The sequence below is a fragment of the Anoplopoma fimbria genome, chromosome 13 (assembly GCF_027596085.1).
Source record: "Anoplopoma fimbria isolate UVic2021 breed Golden Eagle Sablefish chromosome 13, Afim_UVic_2022, whole genome shotgun sequence".
NCBI classification, from domain to species: domain Eukaryota; kingdom Metazoa; phylum Chordata; class Actinopteri; order Perciformes; family Anoplopomatidae; genus Anoplopoma; species Anoplopoma fimbria.
In genome coordinates this window covers 15,699,238-15,721,985 of record NC_072461.1, presented here as the reverse complement: position 1 = coordinate 15,721,985, position 22,748 = coordinate 15,699,238, and the positions used below count along the sequence as shown (strand labels likewise).

At 38.5% G+C, this 22,748-nt stretch overlaps 2 protein-coding genes and 1 long non-coding RNA gene across 3 annotated transcripts; 1 reads left to right on the top strand and 2 right to left on the bottom strand.

Annotated features, from left to right (window-relative positions):
- Positions 1-5,536: 5,536 nt before the first annotated feature.
- Positions 5,537-10,243, bottom strand: LOC129101519 (uncharacterized). Its single transcript, XR_008531688.1, has 3 exons — positions 9,752-10,243; positions 8,717-9,167; positions 5,537-8,106 (listed from the first exon to the last, which is right to left on the bottom strand). It is a non-coding gene; the product is annotated as an uncharacterized LOC129101519 (long non-coding RNA).
- A 2,614-nt stretch (positions 10,244-12,857) lies between these two features.
- Positions 12,858-13,702, top strand: zgc:153044 (uncharacterized protein LOC751678 homolog). The gene has a single exon (XM_054611521.1). It carries the CDS (start codon positions 13,037-13,039, stop codon positions 13,580-13,582), a length of 546 nt encoding a protein of 181 aa, XP_054467496.1. The 5' UTR covers positions 12,858-13,036; the 3' UTR covers positions 13,583-13,702.
- A 738-nt stretch (positions 13,703-14,440) lies between these two features.
- Positions 14,441-19,564, bottom strand: tgoln2 (trans-golgi network protein 2). Its single transcript, XM_054611355.1, has 4 exons — positions 19,384-19,564; positions 17,129-17,727; positions 16,504-16,587; positions 14,441-16,403 (listed from the first exon to the last, which is right to left on the bottom strand). The coding sequence occupies exons 1-4, from the start codon at positions 19,430-19,432 to the stop codon at positions 16,398-16,400; spliced, it is 738 nt and encodes a 245-aa protein (XP_054467330.1). The 5' UTR covers positions 19,433-19,564; the 3' UTR covers positions 14,441-16,397.
- Between the last annotated feature and the right edge of the window lie 3,184 nt (positions 19,565-22,748).

Here is a 22,748-nt window from a genome sequence, read left to right as displayed (position 1 = left end):
TACCCTCCTATAGCTGGAGAGAGGGTTTATATTCATCACTGGAAAATAATAATAATAATTGTAAGAAAAACACAGATCAGTGACCTTGCAGGCTTTAAGGTAATCATTACCTGTTTGACAGCTTTAGAGGCTGCAAATATCTGCATGCTCTCTTATTGTCTAGTTTTCACTGTCAACTTGATTTATTTTAGAGGAAGCAAATAAGATGGCATTATGGCTGTTTTTAAGACAGTTCTTTTTTGTTTACTACACTTTTACATCACTTTCTACTGACTTAACAGAGGTGAGAGAGAGATTTACAACAGCAGATCATGGCTTTGAGACTGAAGTGTGGACAGACTCACTTCTTGCTTTTCAGAAATGGTTGTGTCTCCTGCTTTCCATCTGCCGAACTCATCCTATTGTGAAAGATCTATTTGGATAAATTCAGTTTTGTTTAAGCAAAGATTTTAACATAAAGCCTCTGATTTGAAGTTATAAATGTATCTGAGAAAAAACATTGCAAGATTACTTGCAATGTTTTTGCAACTTTTTTTTGGCTACTATCAAAAAAGGAATGTGTAAGAAACAAACCGACCTGGGTGGGAGACCAGATCATGGATGCCCCTCTCATCTGTCTGTTAAAGTTGAAGCTACTACCAGGCGATGGTTAGCATAGCTTATCATAAAACTGGCACCTGGGGGATAAAGCTAACCTGCTGAGGTAACAAAAACAATATACAACAACTGCCAACTAGCCCTATTCAGGTCACTAATAAACCAGCTATACCTCTTTGGTCTAATCAAAGTGTAAAATCAACACATTGTGGTTTTATGTGAAGGTTTAATGTGCAAGAATAATAACTTGTTACCATTGGACGGAGCCAGACTAGTTGTTTCTCCCTGCTTCCAGTCTTTGTGCTAAGCTAACTAACCAGAGTAGCATAATATGTAATGGACAAGAGTGGTATAATTATATTTATATTTATATATTTTATATCGTCTTATCTAACTCTTTGCAAGAAAGAGAATAAGTGTATTTCCCAAAATGTCCAGCTATTCGTTTAACATGGAAAGTATTAAATAAATGTCTCATCACAGCAGCTCCCATAGTCCTGGGAGAGTAAGTAGTTCTTCACTTAAATATCACATTCATTAGTAAAGCCATCAGGAATTTTGAATGCTATGATGTGGTGCATGCATAATAGCCTATTAGTGTTAAACACAAACCTGTGGGAACTATAAAAGTGTTAACCTGTGTAGAAAGTCATTCAGGAATGTTTTAGTTCCTAAATGAAGTAGTTTCACATTTCCACAATGCTCATGACAGTGCAACTAATTCTCTCCATTTCCATCTCATCAGTCCACTGAATCACTCATCACTGAGTTTGTGCAAATTGCAGTGTGTTGGAGGAAAAATAGTGCAGCCCAACGAACAGCACTCATCCTCAGAAAAGTCACTCTTGTCCTCCCCCTCCCTTCCTCCCCCTCTCTCTCTCCCCCTCTTTCCATTCTCATATTGTGTCTCTAACGATTCACGTCCATCTAGCAATTATTATGAAATTAAAGCTATTTTCCGTGGCCGATGTTTGCCCCGGTAATAACCACACCGAGATAGGATTCATTCATTTAGCATTTTAGTTCAGCTCAATTCCTGTCGCATTAGCGAGAGGAGCAAAATCAGAGTGTCACTCAGATATTCTGTTTAATGGTTTGGCGATGGCCTGGCCTTTTTTTTCTCCTTTTCCTTTCGCGATCCTCCTAACCCTATCTCCCTGCCAATTATGCTGTTTAATCTATATGTAGATAATGGTGTCCAGGACCTCCCTGTTGAAATGTCAGGTGTGAAGAGGTTATTAGCTAACTTTTAATTACTGTCCATCATTCACCAGCCCAGCAGGACAGATTGGCCCTCTCCGACTGTCCGCTTATCTAGTCTCTGAATGTTGGCTACAGGCAGGGAAAAGAAAGGCGTTTAGGAAGCACCAGGTCTCTGACTTAATATCACCATTTTCACAGTATTAACAGGACTTAGCGTGTGGAAGAAAGACACGGAAGGGTTGAGGATATGGTGTGATCATGTGTCACAAAGTTTAATGGAAGCAGATCATGTGTCGAATAGTTTAATGAAAGATGATTTCAAAGTTTAGAAGCAGAGAATGGAGGACATGAAGAAAGAATCAGCAAAGAATAAAGTGTTTTTGCGACGGCACTGCAGAAAACTCAATGCAAGTCGTTTTGCATCAATATAAAGCAGAGCAATAAACTGCGGTCTCAGATTTTCCAAAATACTTGAACCACATTATGTTCTGTGGTTCTATAGACATTGAGTCCTTGGATTTTTTTGATGATCTGAAGAATCTGCAGGCTTGTTAAAACAGAGATTTCCCTGTTCCCAGAGATTGGCTGGATTTTCCTCTTCTTTGAATGTTTTAAAAGTCTGCAAACCATTTTTGTGAACTCCCCCTGCCCCCTGCGTTAAAGCCTCTATTGTAAATTTAAAGACCTGCAACCCCTGACCCAAATTCTGCTGCTCCCCATTTTAATTCCTGCTCTCCGATACTTGTTTTGGGGCCCAAAATAATATGAGCGCCAGCCATAAGAACTGAGGTCTGTCTATATGTCGCTACATGGCAGATGCATTTGGTAACTTTATGATACAAGAATAAATGTGCAACTGTTAAAAAATAAAATAAAAACTACAAACGAAAATTTTCTTGGCTGTAAATTTGTATTTTTAAACTGTGTCATAAAAGACCTCGCTTACTAATAAGAGTCTGGTTAAATGGTGCTTATAAACTGCATTTTCTTTGCATTATCATGTTGCAAGTTACTTCATAACTCCTGCTGGTGTCCTCAAGAGATGAATTACAACTTGCAGGTTTTGTGAAATGCAACAATGAGACAAACCTTTTTACAGTAAGCACTTAATTGTTTCATTGCAGTTTGTTATGGATCTTGCAGTTCACATTTTGCAAAGAGGTGTATGATTTGTCTGGCGCTCTCTGTCCCCAGTACATTTACAAATAAAGGATCTCACCACTTTATTACACTGCGGTTTGTGTGCATTTTCAAACATATATGGGCAGTACGGTTTAGTCTTGTACAATCCACACCAGTGAATGTGGAGCAGGCCTCAATAAGACAAAGACCCTAAAAATAGAAATAGCCTCAACATTAGATTCCAGATACACACCTCTTCATTCAAACTACAAGCAGAGACACACACACAAAAGCACACACACCTGACGGGGAGAGCAATCTTTATTCAGCCCTTGAATTGTCTTTGAGCGGATTTACTATTTTCAGGTCCGAGTGCTGCTGATTACAGCGCCACAGAGAGAAATACTTCCCAAGCTCCCTTTTTCGTCTTCTCCCTCGCCATCTTTTACAGCTTACAGACAAATTCCGTTGGAGGCAGTGAGCTGTTATTTCAGCAGATATCCTCCCTGTGATGGAGGCTCTGGTTACAGAGAACTGCCTCTGGTTCACACACATAAACACAGACACACATATGCACTGTGCACAGACATTCCTCGTTCTTTTTTAGGAGAGCAAAACGGAAATACACAGTCGGCAAAATCTCTGCAAATTCTGAATTGATGAGATAATTGTGGAATTATTTCTTGCTTTCTGTTTCTTCTCTGCCACCCTCTCTCTTTCTCTCTCTCTCTCTCTTTTTCTCTCTCTCGGCCACACATGCCTCTGTGGCATCCAAGTCCATGTAGCATTAGTGTGCTTTCAAAGAATGGCTAAACTAACCATTCACTAGAGAACATCATTAAGCCTATTGATGTTTTTCGTCCCAACATACCTGCCTTTGAACTGGAGTTTGTGTGATATTCAAAACTTTAAGTGGAGCCTCACTGTTCTGTGAGGGGTTTTGTGTGTGTCAAGACTCTGCTCTCTGAGCTCTGTGGTGAATTACAGCTGACCCATGGAGACCCCGGGCCCCGCTGCTCCTACCTTTGGAAACCCCGTCATCTGGATCACATCGGGCTCAAATGGGGGGCAGAGCAGAGCCCCCTGTGTCTGACATGAGCAAAGGAGGAGGATGACGATGGAATGAAGGTCCACTTGTGCGCGTGTGTGTGCGTGCGTGCGTGCGTGCATGCGTGTGTGTGTGTGTGTGTTTGTGTGTGTGTGTGCATGTGTGTGCGTGTGTTTGTGTGAATGTTTCAGTGTGTAACATAACGTGGTCTCTCTCTTTGTCTGTGTCACACACTTAATGTGTATGCCAATGCTGGAGTATAACATCAGAATGATCAAAAATTATTTTCTTATTTATAGATTAATAAAATTACAATTTGTCACATTGGTCATGGCTTTCAGTGTTGGTGGATCTAATATCATTGAACACTACTGCAGTCTGCATTGCTTGCATTCTCTGAAAATATAGAGAAGGGTGACCTTTGACCTTTGTATCTCGACCAATAAGGGATTAAACAAAAGTAAATTAGCAACATTTTGATTTGCACCTCTCACTAGGACATTCTTCTAGGACTTCCACATCGTGCAATAGAGGCAGTCTGATAACAGCAGCATTAATAAGATATGCATATAATGCATAGTGAGAAATCTCAGGAAACACAGCCCTCAAATCCAGATAATAAATCTTTTCTGCGGTGTTGTGTTTTCTGTTTGAAGGTGAAAAAGTGTTTATAATTAATTGTCTGCTTTAAAGTGGAGTCACTTTATTGTTAACTAACATGCTGATGTTATACATTGTACTGCTGGCATTGCCAACCAAGAGTGTCTCACCTTTATGCTGACCGATGTAATTCTTTAAAAAAAAAAGTCCATGTGAATATGGGTTTAAAGTAAATCAGAAACGCAAACAACCACAAAACAGCAAACATAAAAAGTTTAACATCCACATAAAATAAATAGAGTGAAATCATTGCACTATTGTAAACAGGTATCCAGTAGTTGCAAATATATGGAATAGCTTATACACTGCACCAAAAACATGAAATCTTCTGACCTGATGAGTTGCTGCCCCCTGCTGTAACACTTTGGGCAGGAAATCTTAAAATCTTTCCATCGATGTGTGGCAACATGTATCAGTACAGCATTAATATTTAAGATATTTTAACATATTGATTTGAAGGTTAGACATGGTATCATTGCCTATAAAGATGAATAAGTATTACACAAATGTAAAAAACCCAAACTCTTACAGCTTTTGAGTAAAAAACATCTGCTATAAATGTATTCTGCAGGACTCTGCTTGCGATGAGCATGCTGTGACAGCAATCATTTTTCAGTTTAATTCCAGCAATCAAGAGAATAAAGATGTTATTTAGGATAATGACACCACTGGAGTTGGCACTTAAAAAAAACAAATTTCCTCGCTGGGTTTAGAAAACAGTTCCATGACAAGACTCTGCTGTTCCCTCTGATGTTGTGGACGATTTGAATGCTTGCCTGCATGGGATCTTTTGTATCAGACCCCGTAAGTTGCAACTTGTCCTTTAAATAGTTGAGAAAAGAGACGATACAATGAAAACATGTTTTATTTACATGTGAAAATTGTATATTACAAAAGCATGTAAAAGGACAATTAATAAATTAGCGATAAAGTGAAAAACTTGTTGTGCACATTGAATTGATTTACTTTACATCCTTGATACTTCACACAGTATATTGTTTAAAAGGTTTAAGGAGTGTATCCTGGTGCTCAGGAGTAATACCAGAGTAGTCAGTTACTGTGGATGCATTTGGTTAAAAGTACTCTATAAATATAATATGCATTGATATGTTAAACGTTATTGTTTGGGGGAACAAACACACACACACACACACAAACACTCTCTCTCTCTCTCTCTCTCTTTTTGCTTTTTATCTCACACACATACACAGACAGACACATCAATAAGTCATTCCTAAAAAACTAAATTCTGTTAGTACATTCAATAAGTGATGCAACTCCTCAAAACAGGGTGCTTCACTAATTCTGCCACTCAGCACAAAGTTAGTGATTTTAGTTAGTTTTTGTTAGATTATTAGTTTATTAGTGGGTTAGTTTGTTAGTTTGCAGCGAGCTAATAAAAGCTCTTTGGTTAGTACCTAACTTTAGTAGATGTTAGTAGCTTGTTTATACGGATTTCTGTTGAGCATGTCATTGACACGGTTAGAGCTACAGGCCACAGTGCCCATTTCTAAAAAGCATACACACTCATGGCACTAGAAGATGTTTTGGATAAAATCTCCCATGTACTGTAATACAATAAGCATAACTAGTGCCACAAGGTATGCTTTGATTTAATCAAAGAAGCAATAAAGAGACGGAATAATTTGATTACAGACATCAGGATGTTTCAGTCAGAAGGAACGCAGATGTTAGTAAGAGCAACAGGTGGGTCTTTACAGCCTCACCACTGTTAGTATCAATACCATAATACATTAGTAATGGAGTTAAGGTTTGCTTGGCCTGTGGTGACAACAAGCCAGTCACTCATCTGCAAGGGTTGACCACACAGGTAGAGACAGAAAGACGGTCTCTGAAGATGAGAATTTAGCCTGTGAAGTGCAACAAAGTGCAGTGATATTATTTTTTCATCAATCATAATTGGTTTTGTCAGGATTCTTAAGTATGTGGTCAACCCAGTTTGATATCAGCAGCTGATTCTGCTCCTCTTTCCATCTAGGGATTAATAGCATTTCCCTTCCCAAGTCCTGAAACCCTTCTTGACTTCACTTTAACAGTTTTCATTGATTTTCTACTTTAATAATTAATCTTAGTCACTGAAGAATTGCAGGATCATGAGAGAGGAGTGTGTGCATCGGACTGCGGGCATAAAGCAGAGGGTTAGTCAGTGGGTTAGAAAGAACAAAGCCAGCCATCAGCATTCAGAGTAAAGGTTAGTAATCATCCGACTGTTAGCAGACATTAGTATTGTTAGATATTAGTCAGATATTGTTAGTAGAATCCAGAACTGGGTAAAAAGCTATTTGCACATAATTATTAGCATTTGCCGTAATTTGCTGAAGTATCAAATTATGGGGCAGTAGGCATCTGAACAGTTTAATTAATGCCAGCAGGCATCGTTTAGAAAACTACACACCATTCGTTTCCAGCTTCATTCTTGTGATTTAGATAATCACAAGAATGAAGCTGGAAACGAACCCCCACCTAACTGGTACTTCAATGAGGTCTTAACAAATGCTAAGAATCATTTGTAAATATTTTTGAATCCTTTGTCTGGTACACCCAGTGTGCTAAAAGAAGAGATTCAGGCATTTCAAATCTGTGCAGCAAGGAGAAAACCACTGAAAAGCAGCTAGTAGCTTCAGGCCCATTACAAAAGTGTTTCATCATACAGACACATGCACGCATACAGGAACAAATACACACACACAAATAGAGCACATGCACACAAACACATGCACTCACACTGACACACACCTGCTCACACACTACAGTAAAAAAGAGTACAGAGTACACATTGTAGTACATTAAAATAAGTTGGTATCACACCTAAAATAAGAAGTTTCAAGATAAACAGAGAACATACTGTGTGAATTACACATTGTCAAAATGTGAGAAAACTAGTCATTCTCACTCACTTTGTTACAGGCTTAAAATACCATAGCTTTCCAGTTCTGGACCTGGCACTGATACATTTAAGCCTGGGTGAGAAGTTAACACATGTTAAAACTCATTTTCTGGTTACTTTAAAGTATCTTAAACAGAGAATAGTGGGCAAAGAGTTAGACAGAGTAACCAAGGTAATGGAGCGAAGAGGTCACTGCACACGCAGCTGAAGAAAAAACAAGCGTAAGAGGTGTTTAATGGCTGCAGTGTCTGTGTTTTTGATCAGCCAAAAAACTCATGATAGTGGGGGTCGATGAAGCTATATTAGTATTACTCACAGCCAAGAAAATCTGCACATTTGAAACAGGAAGGAAAGCTGCACCAAATTATTTTGGACTGAAAACACCAGCCATTAAATGCTTTCCTGGAAATTCTGATCATGTTAACAGCAGTGGCATTTTGAACTCTTCAAAGCCCTTTTCACTGATACACAAAAGCAGCAGAAGTCATCTCTCAGTAGGTATTCACTTGGACATGGATCCTCTCCTTCTGAGGGTCTGGACATCAGTGATGGCACCATGCATCGATCACTGCTTGAGAAATGACACAACAGCTGTTAAGCCAGAAATACAGAAGTACAGATACAGATTAAAATGTAAAAATAAAATTTTGAGACACCCTGAATACATTCCTGTTGGACATGACATACTTTTCAAGATATTTTTGTCCTGGTCTAACAAACATGCCAACATTTATTTCTAGGATTATCCTGCATAATGTTGAATAACTAATCTGAAAAGATAATTATTTTTAATCTGATTTGGTCATGGTCTCCACATTCAGGTTGGTTTATCTCCCCTCTTTACCATAATCCAGGAAAAGGATAGCAGTATATAGCTGAAAATATGGCAGCGATTTAACACATAACTAATCTCCCATGTTCTATCTGCTCCCCATTTATCTGCACTCTCAGCAGGCACAGGGGCTTAACACTCTCACACACACACACATATACATACACCCACATACACACAGGGACACATCCTGTATGTGGGCAAAAAGCAAGATAAGAGTCCCAAAAAATTGTCTCTGCAGTTTATATTTCTCAAGACCTATATAACAAGTCACAGTGCAGAGTGTAAAGTGAATATGAGATGAGTGAATGTCACAGCGGTGTAAATCTACTGTCAGATCCTGTACCAGTCTGCGAGGCAGCACAGAGGAGGGTGATGAAGCCATTCCGCTCGTGAGGTCCAGAGCGAGTCCTGGTCTGCTCTTTCATCAGTGTAACTGGAGAGGAATACACAAAACAAAGCAGCAGAAAAGTGGGACGCAACCCAACTGTCCTCCTAAAATACCCCAGGGATTACTTGTTCTTTCGTTTTATTGTTTATCTTTGCTGCTTTTTATTAAGACAAATGAGTACACATACTGCCAACAGATATAAATTACAGGATCAGTTATCTCACTGACTGACTAATGCTACTGAATTCTACATCTGATATTGTGTGCCATTAAAACTATCCTCGCTTGTGTTTTTAATGAATATAATCCAGCCTGTACACATAACCTGTCCTGCTGTTGGTTCCCATTTGGATCCTCCCAGTGTCCTGACTGTAGATGAATCCAGCAACACTGGCCACAATGTTATCTAAAATATAAAGGCATAGTGAATAAGTACAGCACATCATCGGTCATTCACTGTGTTTTTGCATTCATTTGGGGGGATTTTATGGCCCACTTTGCCTAATATTCAGCAAAAAATGATAGAAATACATGCAATCAGAACTTTAAACCATAAGGCTTGAGTTAAATTTCTCTAACATTTCTGTTACAGCAAACAAATACAGTAGTGGCTGCAGCTCATGCTATAGATACTGTCTATCTGGAGATGAAAGACCACACTGGCTATAGGCCTATATATACTGCACTGCCTACAGTCATTTTTGTCCACTATTAAAATATCCAGCAATCTAATCAGGCGTTTGTCCACCAGAAAAAAGCTTTTCTATAAATATGCATTTTTTTTTAAATATTCATAAAGCCTGCAAGGATGTAGCTTGAGGAAAGACAGAACAGGCCCTCCTTTTTAGAGAATCAAACGAGTTCATTTGTATCTAGTTTGACAACATATTCATACAAATTAACTAGTTTGAGTAGGGCATAACAAAAATGGGTGAATAAAAAAAAATCACGATAGAATAAAATGAACTATGTGGTCTTTTTTTGTCCTACCGGTGATCTCCAGGTTCCACAATGGATGCACCTGTCCCGCAGCATCAGGCGACGCAAAAAGATCATCTTCTTCTTCATCTTCTTCTTCTTCTTCCATGCTGAAGGCGCTGCGGACCCTGCACATCCATCCCTTGTGTGTGTGCGGTGGTTAGCCCGCAGTAGAAGGCTGCCCGCCCTCTGGACCAACGCGCTATACGCACTTACACCAGCCGCGGCTGAGCGTCGTCTACATGGCTGCCGAGCTGAGACAAGCAGATGTGGGAGTGCCAACAACAGCTGCGCACTGACGGGGGACCAGTCCAGGGAAAACAGGATAAAGTGGAGACGGAAGCCCCGGGACAAAGAGAATGGATGGGAGGTATGAGAGAGAACAGAGACGTCTTTGAGTAAGAGGGGACTGCACAGACCTGAATTAATCAGCGGGCTCGGTCTCCAGCTGCTGCCACAGGTTTATGGTCTTTTGTATGCGCACCCTTCATCCACCATCTGTGTTTCCTGGGTAACCGAGGACTGCCTGCAGGCACCACCACACAGCAACCACCCCAAACCAAGAGACACTACAGTAGTCTGCTAGTATTTACTTAAAGCGACATACTGCAACATAAATAAGGGTTTATAAGATAATAAGCAACTGATTTCTCCCCATACATGCACAACTCCCACACAGACATATATATATATATATATATATATATATATATATATATATATATATATATATATATATATATATATATATATATATATACAGTATATGAAACAATAACGTTAACCATATTCAGCTGTGCTATTTTGATTAATTTGTAATTACATTATCGCCAGTGATAACAGCTAATCTTAAAGTGTAACTAATGGGTTGAATTAATTAGTTTTGAAAGTTTCATGCCTACTTGTTCATATTGTAATGCCTATGCTTAATTAGTATTTCATTGTTCAATAGTGGTTTCGTGTCTGTTTTATAATGAAGGCTTTTTAAAAAGTTGTTTTTGACCATTTCTTATATTAAAAGGTGAAATATATATTTAAAAAAATGATAATTATCATGACTGTAATAAAACTATAACTGGTAATAAAAAAAATGCTTATCCTGATGAGATTTAAAAAACATTGAAGTTGGATCACACAATATTACATGTGGCTGTTGTGTTGTTTTGGGGGATGAAATAAGTTCAGAGATTTGTATGGTGCATTTTAGGGCCCTAGGGTGGTGCTAGAGGAAGATCCTTTCTAATTAGACTTTGGAATATCTTGTGTATGGAATCAAGAATAAATCATAATACAATACATCATCATAAATTGAAAATAAAAGTATCAAATGCAAATGATTTCACGATATCCGGCTAAACAATGAGTTTTCTCATTGAGTTAAGTGAACCCAGTTTGTGATACATAACACATACAGAACCATGTACTCTTATGCCATCCAGTTAAAGCAGAAATAAACTGTCAAGATTCTGAACTGACAAAAAGCAAAACTGACTGATATCACCTCTCCAAACTAACCCTGAGAAGAGGATCACTCCTGAGAACGCTCTCCATCAACCTTTCATCACAATGGCCCATCTGGTGGGTGAGATGGACTCCAGCTTGTAGTAAGTTACTGTGTGTCTGGTATGAGTAGGGTTGAATAGATGCGTGATTGGATGAATGGAGATTTGAATTCTGATTGACTGATTCAATGATTGATTGTCATGTTTTATCCAGTGTGGACAAGTCCTTTGACAAAATGCTGGACTTCCTTCTGACAATAAGGCTGATGAAGGTCAAGGCCTTCAGCCACACGTCGTACAAATGGCACAGGCTCATCCACTCATTGCTTCTGTGACAGCAATGAGTGGAGCTGAAGAAGAACCACCTGTCGGCCATGGTGGAGCCAGTCCAGATAAGGAGACGCCAGCCACTGACAGGTCACCTGATGAAGGTCTAGCTTTAGAAGTCAAGAAGGGCCGGCTGAAGGGCATTATGGCCCTTGTTTGGAAAGAAAAAATGTTGAATGTGAATGTTTTTGCTTTGCAGGGTAAATTATTACAATGCAACTGTACATTTCTGAACTGATGTCCACAAAAATCTAATTCAATTGATGATTAATTCAATAATAACACAGATGCTCTAACAATTGTTAAAATATATATTTTTTAAAAGCTATCAATCTCCCAAATGTAAAACAACAACATAACTATATGTGCCTGGTTATACATATATTTTGTTTACACATGCTGAACTCATGCAATATTATGAAAAACAAAAAATCCAAAACCCAAAGACATAGCCCTACATGTTTAATGATATAAAACAAAAAAGCAACATTGGAAAATCTCTAAACATAGAGCATTTGACACTTGAAAGATTACTTAAAGGATTAAGGGATTATTGAAATAGTTGCTGATTCATGAAATAGCAATCAACTAGGTCAATCAACTAATCTACCCCACGGTCTCATTTGTCTACAATATTTACTTTAAGTTATCACGTACAGAATATTTAGGTGTTTTGAAAATAAATTACTTTTAAACAGATACTTCTTGATGTGGTTATTTGTTTTGAAAGTATAAGATACCTTAAAAAGTTGTATTTTCAGTCTGCCCCTTTGGGAGTAATATCTCAACAAGTACTGGCCTGATTTCCATTAAATTAATTCCCCCTCCAGAGGATAAATCCTTGTTTTTTGGCAACTAAGTTACCATTTCTTTAACATCAGCAAGTCAAATTTTCTAATTTAACCCATTTTAAAATCTAATGGGTTGATAGTAGCCTAGACAATTTACTCTTGTTTTGTTTCCCACGCTCTGATGCTGTTTTATTAGTTACAGCAGGTACATTTTGCTTCCCTCTTAATTGTTCCCATTGAGCACTCCTGATTCCCAGTGCTACATTAATTTAAACGTATTTATTATTTTTTATTTGTAACTCATTTTATTGTTTAAATATAAATATTACCAAAGTTCTCATACACAATAATTAAAATCTAATTTGCAAAAGTGCTTCACAAACAAACATTAGTCAAACAAAAAAATCAGGAATAAACAAGAGAAGAATATCAGGGAATGTCATACTTAATATCTAAAAGGTCCAGCCTTTATATAATACGAATATCTTATGGGTTTCTTGTCTTGTTATATGCTTATCGTCCAGCAGGAGGCGACAGCGTGTGCGCTCCCACAAATTTGGCCTTCCCGAGTTGCCTTACAATTGAGCATTTCTAACTAAACAACTCACAACATCCTGGTACGACATCTTATAAACAGGGTGTGCAGCTCCGTTGCAGCGGGGTGTTTCACGTCGTGTATGCATCAGTCGGGTCTCTCGGGTCTGTCAGGCCTGTGCAGAGTCACCGACCATCTCTATCTCAGTAATGGCAAAGCGGCAAAAGATTCCTCACAGGTGAGTCGGTGCAAGATAACCTGCATCGTGAACGCCACTGAGACCAAGAGCCGCGTCCCTCTTCACCCCGGGGTGGAGTACGTCCACATCCCGGTCTCTGACTCTCCGGTGTCTCCTCTCAGCGAGCATTTCGACGAGGTAGCGGATAAAATACAGCTGACTGCGGAGCGCGGTGGCCGCACCTTGGTGCACTGCAACGCCGGTGTGAGCCGCTCCTCCTCCCTGTGCATGGCCTACCTGATGAAGCACCGCGGCGTGGCTCTCCTGGAGGCCCACAGGTGGGTGAGGACCTCTCGACCCGTGGTGAGGCCGAATAATGGCTTCTGGAAACAGCTCATCCGCTATGAGATGGAGCTTCGTGGGTGCACTTCTGTCCGAATGGTCTTCTCCTCCATGGGAGAGCTACCAGACATTTATGAACAGGAGGCCATAAATATGATGCCACTGTGAAGAAACCACTGCAATGTTCGGAGGGATATTATTAACAATGAACTAATGTGTGTGCATAAATGTACTGTATTGTGTGTGTGTGTGTGTGTGGCATGTGATAAACTGCTGTTTTGTCTAATAAACAAACAAATGCTTAATGCACTCCCTGGTGAGTTATTATGGGCTCCACTACACTTCAAAGGAAAATATTGTACTCCTTACCACAATATATTTATCTGACAGCTAGTAATCAGTTCTTGAGTTAAGCCTAAATAATAATTTTAAAAAAAGAATACAAAACGTGCATCCCAAATGCTCTTTAGGTTGTGGGGCCAAAAAAACAGTGTCTAGTGGGGACCCTTGTTTCATTTCTATATGTTGTTAACAGTTGTACCAAAGAGTGATTTGCACTAGATTTCAAGTGTTTTCAGAAAGGTGAAACTGTCCAATATTTCACAAAAATGCACAGGAAAGTACAAGAAATGAGGTTGAGTAATTGTCTTTCCCGCATTGATCATCTCACCTTAGATCTGTCTTGTGGTCCTGACCCCTTGGTTGGTAACCACTGGACTAAACTAACCAACTGTATTTAAAGTAGGTTTAACAAGATCCACCTTGACCATCTATACCACTAAAATTATTATCACCTATGATGTATATTAATTCCATATTAAGTGATCAACCAAGTTGGTCATTTCTTTGCACAAGTGCTTCAACTATTTAACTTTTGCAGATGCTACTTTGCAAGGTTTTGCATTTTACGTTGTAACTACAGGCTTGTGTTTGAAAGGCCCTGGATCACTAAAGCAGCAATGGCAGTAAAGCAAGCCAACTCATTTAAGGCTAGAAAGTATAAAAAGGTTTTATTTTAGAATCAATATTCATGGCAATTGGTTCATCAGACACGTGTAGAATGAAAGTCTCGAAGGACAGCAAGATGGGTTTTATGGACAGCCATTTCTAACAAACTTAAATAAAGACTTATTTATTTATATATATATATATTTTGATTAAACATCTTGAAAACATGCTAATTTCATGCTAACTGCCTGGCTGTATGAGAGAATGACTCATGATGCTTTCTTACTAATTCTAGTGCTTATTTCACTCATGAAAAGAGCAAATTAATTAACTAATGCAGTGTTTTCTTTGCAGATTCAACAATACAATTCTTACAAGAAACAATTGGGATACATTTATTTTCCCTTTAACAGAAAGGGCTGTTATTGTGACCTCATGCCAGTACAAATGTTAATTGTTAGAATGTTATTTTAGGAAACAGGCACAATACAAGAATCCCACATTGAATCCCAGTAAAATTCACAATTTGGCACAAGTCTATCAACCCTGAACATAAACACATGTCTACTCTAGAGGAAATATTCAATCTAATGTATTAGTGGTTAACCAGCAATTCCCTCCAAACATTGTAAGCCATGCATTTCTTGGCCAACTACCTCTTACAGAACCAATTTTAGATTAACAACATTTCAGACTAGAGTTTAAATGCAAAGCAACAAATGTAAACCAAGTAAGAGACGTTTATCCAAAATAAGAAGCCACAGAGGTGTTGGGCAGCCGTACAGTAACCTCACTGGCATTTTTGATAAACAACGTTTTAATGCCAGTCACATATCGTATAACATTTAGACTTGAAAAATTAAGAGGCTTTTGCACATGAACCCAACACCTCGACAGCAGTTAAAACATCATTCAGTTGTATCTTTTGGGGAAATATACTTGTTTCCTTTCTTCCAATTAGTTAAATGAGATTAGTGTTCATGAGTGAACTTTTAAGGATGCTGGAAGGAGGTTTGTAACCTTTGGACAGAGTCGGGCTACTCTTTTCCCCGTTTCCAATCCTCATGCTAGGCTACTTTCAGCTGGCTGTAGCCTTAAGGTGCTAAATATGAGATTTTGAGGATTTCCATTGCCTTTCGGCGGCTTTCAACATGGCTATAGCTGAAGGTGGGTCTTATGCTTTAGCAACAAAGACACTGGTGGGAACGGCATTCTCAGCCGAATCCGGAGAGTAGTGCAGAGAAGCGGTTGCAAGCTAAGCAGTTGGGCACGCCGACGTTGTTTGCTGCTATTTAAATGCTCTAAATCTTGTACATTGCACCTTTAATGTTATATTAACCGGAATTATTTGAGTGGTATTCATTTTATCGAATTTCCAGCAAGAAATCAAATCGGCACATTTCATAAAACTAATTCTTAAAGCACATATTTTATATGTTTAAGTCTAGCAGTGTGCTAGCATCTCATTTGGAAAATAAAGGTCACTACATTCATCTGGCCAATACCACAGGGTTAGGAGCACAAGCAGAAATCCCATTGTGATACTTAAATAAATCACATACAATTCACCAAATAGACATTTAAAACAACCTCAAATATTTCACAAAGAACCAGATGGCTTATTTAGTGCACAGGGCAATCACTAGTGAACTGTACAAACAAGTCTGGAATCCAAACAGCTAATATTTTCATCTGCTACTGAAATATCCTGAGTCTGGACCTTAGTCAGGTCAAATTACAAGATTGCCTTACATGTTGAACAACGACACAAGTGCAAAAACAGCATGCTTATTTTACCTTCACTGCATTTCACTAATTTCCTCAATAAGGCAACAGTGTCGTCTGCATAGTCATACAATAAGCATCTAAAAAGGTATAAAGTAGAAGAATGTCCATTTAACACAAGGTTTAATTTAATCAATGCAGAGCATACCAGGAAAATATCTTAATGCCAGTATCCATTCACTCTCTTCTCACACAACCCCCAGTGTATTCAACTGCTTGATTAATCCAGCCTCAAGAGAATGACTTGAGATTACATCTGAAAGAAAATGGAGATATTTCAAAACTCAGTACATTTAATGTCACTGTATCATGATTCAAAAAGGGGGAGAATGTATTTCTTTATATCAACAACATACCTGCTGTTCCAGTTTCTGGTATTCTGTGGATTTAGGGCGACGTGCTGATCTGGATTTCTTTCCTTCCAAAAGAAAGGCAATTATCTGGGGAAAAGAGAAGAGTAAGTTGGTATGATTTCAACTGAATTGGCCCATTGTATGAAGCCTGATCTACAAAACAAATATGGATATAATTTAACTGGAGACATTGCAAATGAATAATCTCTCTCGGTAACAAAATAACTCTGTGCTTTCCGTAAATGTCAAACTATTCCTTTAAGATTGTTCCTTGCCATCGTCATGTGCTTGTTTGGGCCCAGAAATAAATCTACAATTAAAAGCTGACATAATGTACTTAATAATATACTAATATTCAGTGCATGACACATTTCCAATCGTTTGTTAACTATACAAATATTTACAATTAGTTAAATTATCGCCCAATTATTCCATTGCATATATAGTGGAGACCTGAGTGAATAAAAAAACAAAGGTCTTCAACAGCTCTAGCTCAGCAATTACTTGGTTTCAAAAAATTCCAACAAGAAACCACGGACCAAAATGAGTGACGCATATAACATTTGCAACTCAAATCTGGGTTAGTGGAAACACAGAGTTTGCTGCAAAGAGGTCTGAAGCCATTTACCTTGCGCTTGTTGTGGTAAGTGATGTAAAGCACTGCTACCAGCACAGCTGTAGAGACCAGGTAGGCAAAGAAATGACTGCTTTCTTCCTCATCATTTATTCCATCGTGGTCGTACGGAATTTTCTCTCCGGGGTCACTATTTTTGTCTTCCGCTTTTTCTGTTTTTTTATTCTCAACGCCCTCTCCCTCAGTGCCGTCCTTTGGAGGCGTTATGTCTTTCTTGTCATCTTCTGTCTCATTTTCGTTGGTGCCCTTTGACCCCGGCTCCTTGCCTTTCTCTCCTAACTCTGCAGATGTTATTACATTTTTAACTGGAGTCGGTTGATCTTTCGGATCTTTTAGGCCAAGGGTTATTGGGCTTGCAGGCTCGCCTTTTTTCTCTTCGACAGTTTGATTTTGCTGCCCTTCATTAGTCACATTTTGTGTTTTGTTACCGTTTATATCTGCAAGTATCGCTTTGTGACTTTGTTGCTGAAGGTTGTCCTTGTCCTGTTTGTTTGTGATACTTTGGATTTGTGTAGACTTTGATGCAGCAACTGAAGTTAATGGTGGTGATGCATTGGTAATGATAGCTGGCTGAGATAATGGCGCTGGAACCCCTGTAAGTAAGAAGAAAATAAAAATAGTTTTTACCAGCAGAACACAAGGCATGGTGAATGGATGGTAAATGGACTTTTGCTTCTATAGCGCCTTTCTAGTCTTTCGACCACTCAAAGCGCTTTAACACTACATGTTATTCACACATTCCCATCCATTCATACACTGATGGCAGGGGATAACATGCAAGGTGCCACCTGCCCGTTAGGACAAACTTAGCCTTCCCACCCCTACATACACCGAAGGCACAGACTTAGGGAGCAATTTGGGGTAAAGTGACATGGACTGGATCCAACCGCCGTTCTCCTGATTGGATGACGCTCTACCTCTGAACCACAGCGGTTATTGATGACAATAACAGAACATAACTAGAGGATATAATGCCATGAATAATCTTTGAATTGGTGACCTATACACATCTTCTTGCCTGTCTACCTTTGTATTTTACTTTTCCTCTGCTCCATCCCACCTTGTTAGTAATGCTCTGTGTAATCCTTGTCAACTTCCCTCACTTGATTAAATAAGCCAAGAAAATGTAATTAGATGATTAGATCATATGATGTAAAGAGCATTAAACAACATTAGGGTCAAAGAAGCAGCTTCCACACACTGGAAAACAATATATAGAGAACTAGTTTGGTGTACAAGAACAAATGACAATGAAAATGAATTATAACTTCTATGTGTTGTTTTGTTTTTCATTTCTGAGGTGAATCAACCAACCATAGAGTGATAAACCTCATTTTGAAAGAGATTATATTTTGACAACATGTTGCTTCTCTTATTTCACTTAGTGCCAATTATAATACCATAGTCGAGAAGATTCAACCAATGGAAGTTCATGCATTATATTGTACAGGTGATCCTGATTAAGTGGCCACTGAACCTGTCGTTGTATGTCCCGGGTTTAGTGATATAAGGACAATCTGAACTAAAGTGGCTCCTGCATAATTAGCTGATCTAGTGACCATGTCTTGTACAGGCGCTTTCTACAGGGGGGGTCATATAATATTTCTATCTTAAATTATGTGCACTCAAATTGCTACAACCTATATGATACACAAAAAATAGAGGTAGAATATCATGATGAAAGGACTTGTGTATGTGTGTAATTAAGCTGCTATATATATAGTCTGTTGTGTGCACTGTACTTATGAGAGCCTAACGCTGTGGGACCAGGGTGCGGCGTCACAGGCCCTCTAATCAACGGACACATAGTTGAGTTGTCACCTTAACATAAGAGCCAGTACACCTATTAGGTTTTTTTTTTGTCTTTTTCTGTATCGTGATATTTGGTTTTGTGTTTATAGTTTGGTGACAGAAACTAAAAACGAAACCACTTAAATTGTTCCAATTAACTTATTATTGCAACAACAAAAAAAGCAGTGACGTGTAAAAAAAAGCAGTGACGTGATGTGTATGTATGTTTTTATTTATTGATCTAATAAATTGTAAAATGCACTAATGGGATCTTCAACACTGAAGATAGTGACACTGCTCGTGATTAGCTCATAGTCCCTCATTTAAAACAAGTGATACTTTGTTCTGTAGAAACAGCGACAACTATCTAGATTGGCTGATTTAGTCGGGATTATGTGCCACAAACGTGTCTCCGACATTGCGCTTAATAGAGACATAAATAACAAAACTCCACTCACCTCTGACCAAGCACAAAAATATTGCAACCGCCAGGAAAGTCGTCCTCATTGTGTCGGCACGCGAATTAAAACACACAAATAAATCTATTTAATCGGTCTCCTCGTTGAGCTCACACCAGGATCCGCGTTGACAGATCTAAGACGACAGGTTGGAGGTTTTGGGTTTAAGTCCTGTTCCTGCTTCCGTGTACAAACAGAGACTGCTCTTCTTCTGCAGAGAGAAACACGGCGGTGTGCTTTAGCGCCACCTAAAGGTTAGACGCTGACACTACAGGGCTGTGTGTTACATGGCAGTAGGTGGAGAGCTATGGGGCCTCCTTGTGCTCTTTTCTTTAACTTTATTCTCAGTAGTTACCATATTGCCACTCTAACTGTCGTACACAGCACACCGTGACAATCCCTTTCTTTATTTGCATTCATTCAGGTTTTATGTTTACCTGTTTGAAGTAGGTCATGACCATCACACCTTCATATGTGTCAACAGGTGAGATGCTTCACGAAGAACAGGAAAAGCAGGTAAAGGTGGTGTTGAGTAAAAAAAGGTTCTCATGCAAGCAGGAAAAAGAAATGTCTACTTCAGTAAGAGGACATTAGATTGGTGAGATAGCTTGTGTATTTTTTTATTTCTTTTGTTTTTAACTGATTTCAATTGGAGTTGAATTGTGATATTGACATATCTGCAAAATGCAAACTACATTTTCAACTTTTATTTTTACATTTAAATGCTGACATTCAAAGTAATGTATCAGAACCACAATATGTTCAAATTCAGTTGTTTGGCAGGGCAGTTCTTGCATCATAATCTAGAAAAAAATAACACTTCCATCCACCTTTGCAAAACAATTGCTCCAATCAGGTGTCACCAGCTGAACTACCTGACCCTGAAATCCTGGATCCACCAGTTTAGCAACAAGACATCATCTGATCAGATTTCCTGATGCCAACCCTCAGATCTTGAAACTAAATGAAAAAGTCCTAAAATAAGCAACAGCAACATATATTTAGTGTTGCAGTTGTGAACAATGTCATTGGGTTGAGAGTTACACTCAAAGTCACACTTTTATTGTCTTTGGTCAGTCATTGATGTGTTTTGAACCAAACGTACACTCAGCTAGAATACATCATACCTGTCCTAAAAACTGCCATTGCACAGTTCCTTCATACCTGCACATATCTCAGTACGAACATTTCACAGTTTGATCTGATTTGAGCCAGCCGACTTGAGCTATTTGTATTTTAATCTTGGCATTTGGTAGGAGGATAGTACTTGACTTTCACAGCTGCATTATTTAGTTTGAATTATCCGGCACTTGTGGAAACAAAGTGAGACTAAATATTTGGGCTGGATTCAGATACAGCTGCTTCTGTAAGTGAAGCTGACATCCTCCTATTGTACTTACACCCCATTGTACTCGGCTGACCTGGACTTGTAAAGGTAAAGAGAGCACTAATGAAAAGTTAAATGTTATAATACATACATAAATGGTGTTATTACAATAAAACATATAATTATAAATATTTATTTATTTATTTTGTCACTGATTTTTCTACTAATGATCCACCACAGAAGAAGTTGTGTAGATACATCTGTGTTATTACTGCCACCCACAGGTTAGGTGCTGACATGATACGGATATATTCCACATGAGGTGATCGTGTCAGTATTTGACCTTATCAGCAGATGGCAGTATTGATATACAGGCAACTGAAAAAGAAAACCCTGACAAAAGCACATCATGACACTAGATTACTTTATGTGCATGTATTATGAGGGTTTAATCATATGAACTTTTAATCATTCACAAATGTATTTATTCTAGAGAGTAAAATTCCATTAAGTAAAAATAATTGACATAAAGTCACTGAACTTTACTGCTGAGCACCACAAGTAATATGTTAAAATATTATAGGGATTAAATTTGAAGGTGAGCAGTAGTTTAAGAGATAAGATCATCATCAAAATGTTAATTGGAGGTGTTTTACATCTCAGTTGGGTGCGGGGGACCTGTGGGTTCTTGTAATGAATATGTCTTAATTGTGGCAGGCTATTTGACATTTGAAAAGTCCGATGATCCCTCTCATTCTTGACACCCATTTGCATTTCCATCTTTAAGGTCAAATGGGTATGAATAATACATTAAGGAGGTTCTTAAGCTCACAGCCAGCTATACCTATCTTCACAAAGGCACCAGCTGAGTGTTGCTAAGCTCAGTGAATGTTACAGAAACAATCAATTAATATCACTTTGGGAAACCACGTGAAGCATACACATCATCCGGTTATTAATGGGAATATAAGGTCATGAGTAAATGGAAGATATATGATCAGCCTTTTGTGATTAGTTTTATATATTCTACTTGTTAACCTAAAGAACACTATGATATACATTTATCAGGGTCAGCCTTTTTTCTTTGTGTGCATATAGAGAGTTGCTGTCAGTTGTTTAAGTTTTTTTATTTGATGTGCTGCATTTGTTTAAAATTTTTAAACAATTTTAGTGACTTATTAAATGACAGTTCACGGTGCAATATTACTCCGCATGTGAACTATCAAAGGGTTAACCTGGAATAAATTCAGGATCAAAGGAAGGCCCAGAAAAGAACCTTGGCAAGAGATTGGAAGAATTTAATGAGCAAAAATTAACATGTATTAAATCTGACCTCGTGCTAACATGGCAGATGTTGAGTAGAGCAGCAACCAGATACGTTATTAGAGATAAACAGTGGCGTGTTACATTTTGAGTGGAGCATGGGAACTTTAAGCTATCATACCTTTTATTCTGTTTCAAATAGATGTTGTGTTTAAAACTGAGCAAAATGCCCATGCTTTAAAATCCTACCTGCTCATGTGTTATGTGTAAACTAAATCGATCAAATTGTGTTATAATAGTAATATTTTAAATGGAATTTCCATCAATATGATAAAACTCATACACAAGATTAAAAAAAATAAGCAAGCACGGGTAGGGGAATGTATTTAATCGAGGAAAAAACAGCACATTTGAAGCCATTCACTTGGGGGCTGAGTTTCATAGTAAGGGTACTGTCTTAGGAGAATTGAACATTGCACTGGATGTATAGCCTTGAGGAGACAGATTTACTGGCTGTTTTGACAACTCATTACCTGTAATTTCACTGACGGATTGGTGAAGTGACTCGGAGCAGGCAGCCGTGGCACCAGAGACTCTGTGGTTTGTGCCTGGAATGATGTAAGATAGAACTGCACATAAGCAAAGATTTATTATGGCTAATGATGGCTTAAAACAGAGCGGGGGAGCCTTGACAGTTTGGTGCCTCTACGGGGCTAAACTGAAACACATCCTCAGTCCACCTGTCTGTAGTTTTAGAAGCCTGTTTGAAACAGAG

Excerpts from the sequence above, each read along its gene's own strand:
- zgc:153044 (XM_054611521.1), top strand. The coding sequence starts at position 13,037 with ATGCATCAGTCGGGTCTCTCGGGTCTGTCAGGCCTGTGCAGAGTCACC.
- tgoln2 (XM_054611355.1), bottom strand. The coding sequence starts at position 19,432 with ATGAGGACGACTTTCCTGGCGGTTGCAATATTTTTGTGCTTGGTCAGA. Across the intron at positions 17,728-19,383 it reads ATTTTTGTGCTTGGTCAGAG|GGGTTCCAGCGCCATTATCT; the intron begins GTGAGTGGAGTT and ends TCTTACTTACAG. Across the intron at positions 16,588-17,128 it reads CTTACCACAACAAGCGCAAG|ATAATTGCCTTTCTTTTGGA; the intron begins GTAAATGGCTTC and ends TCTTTTCCCCAG.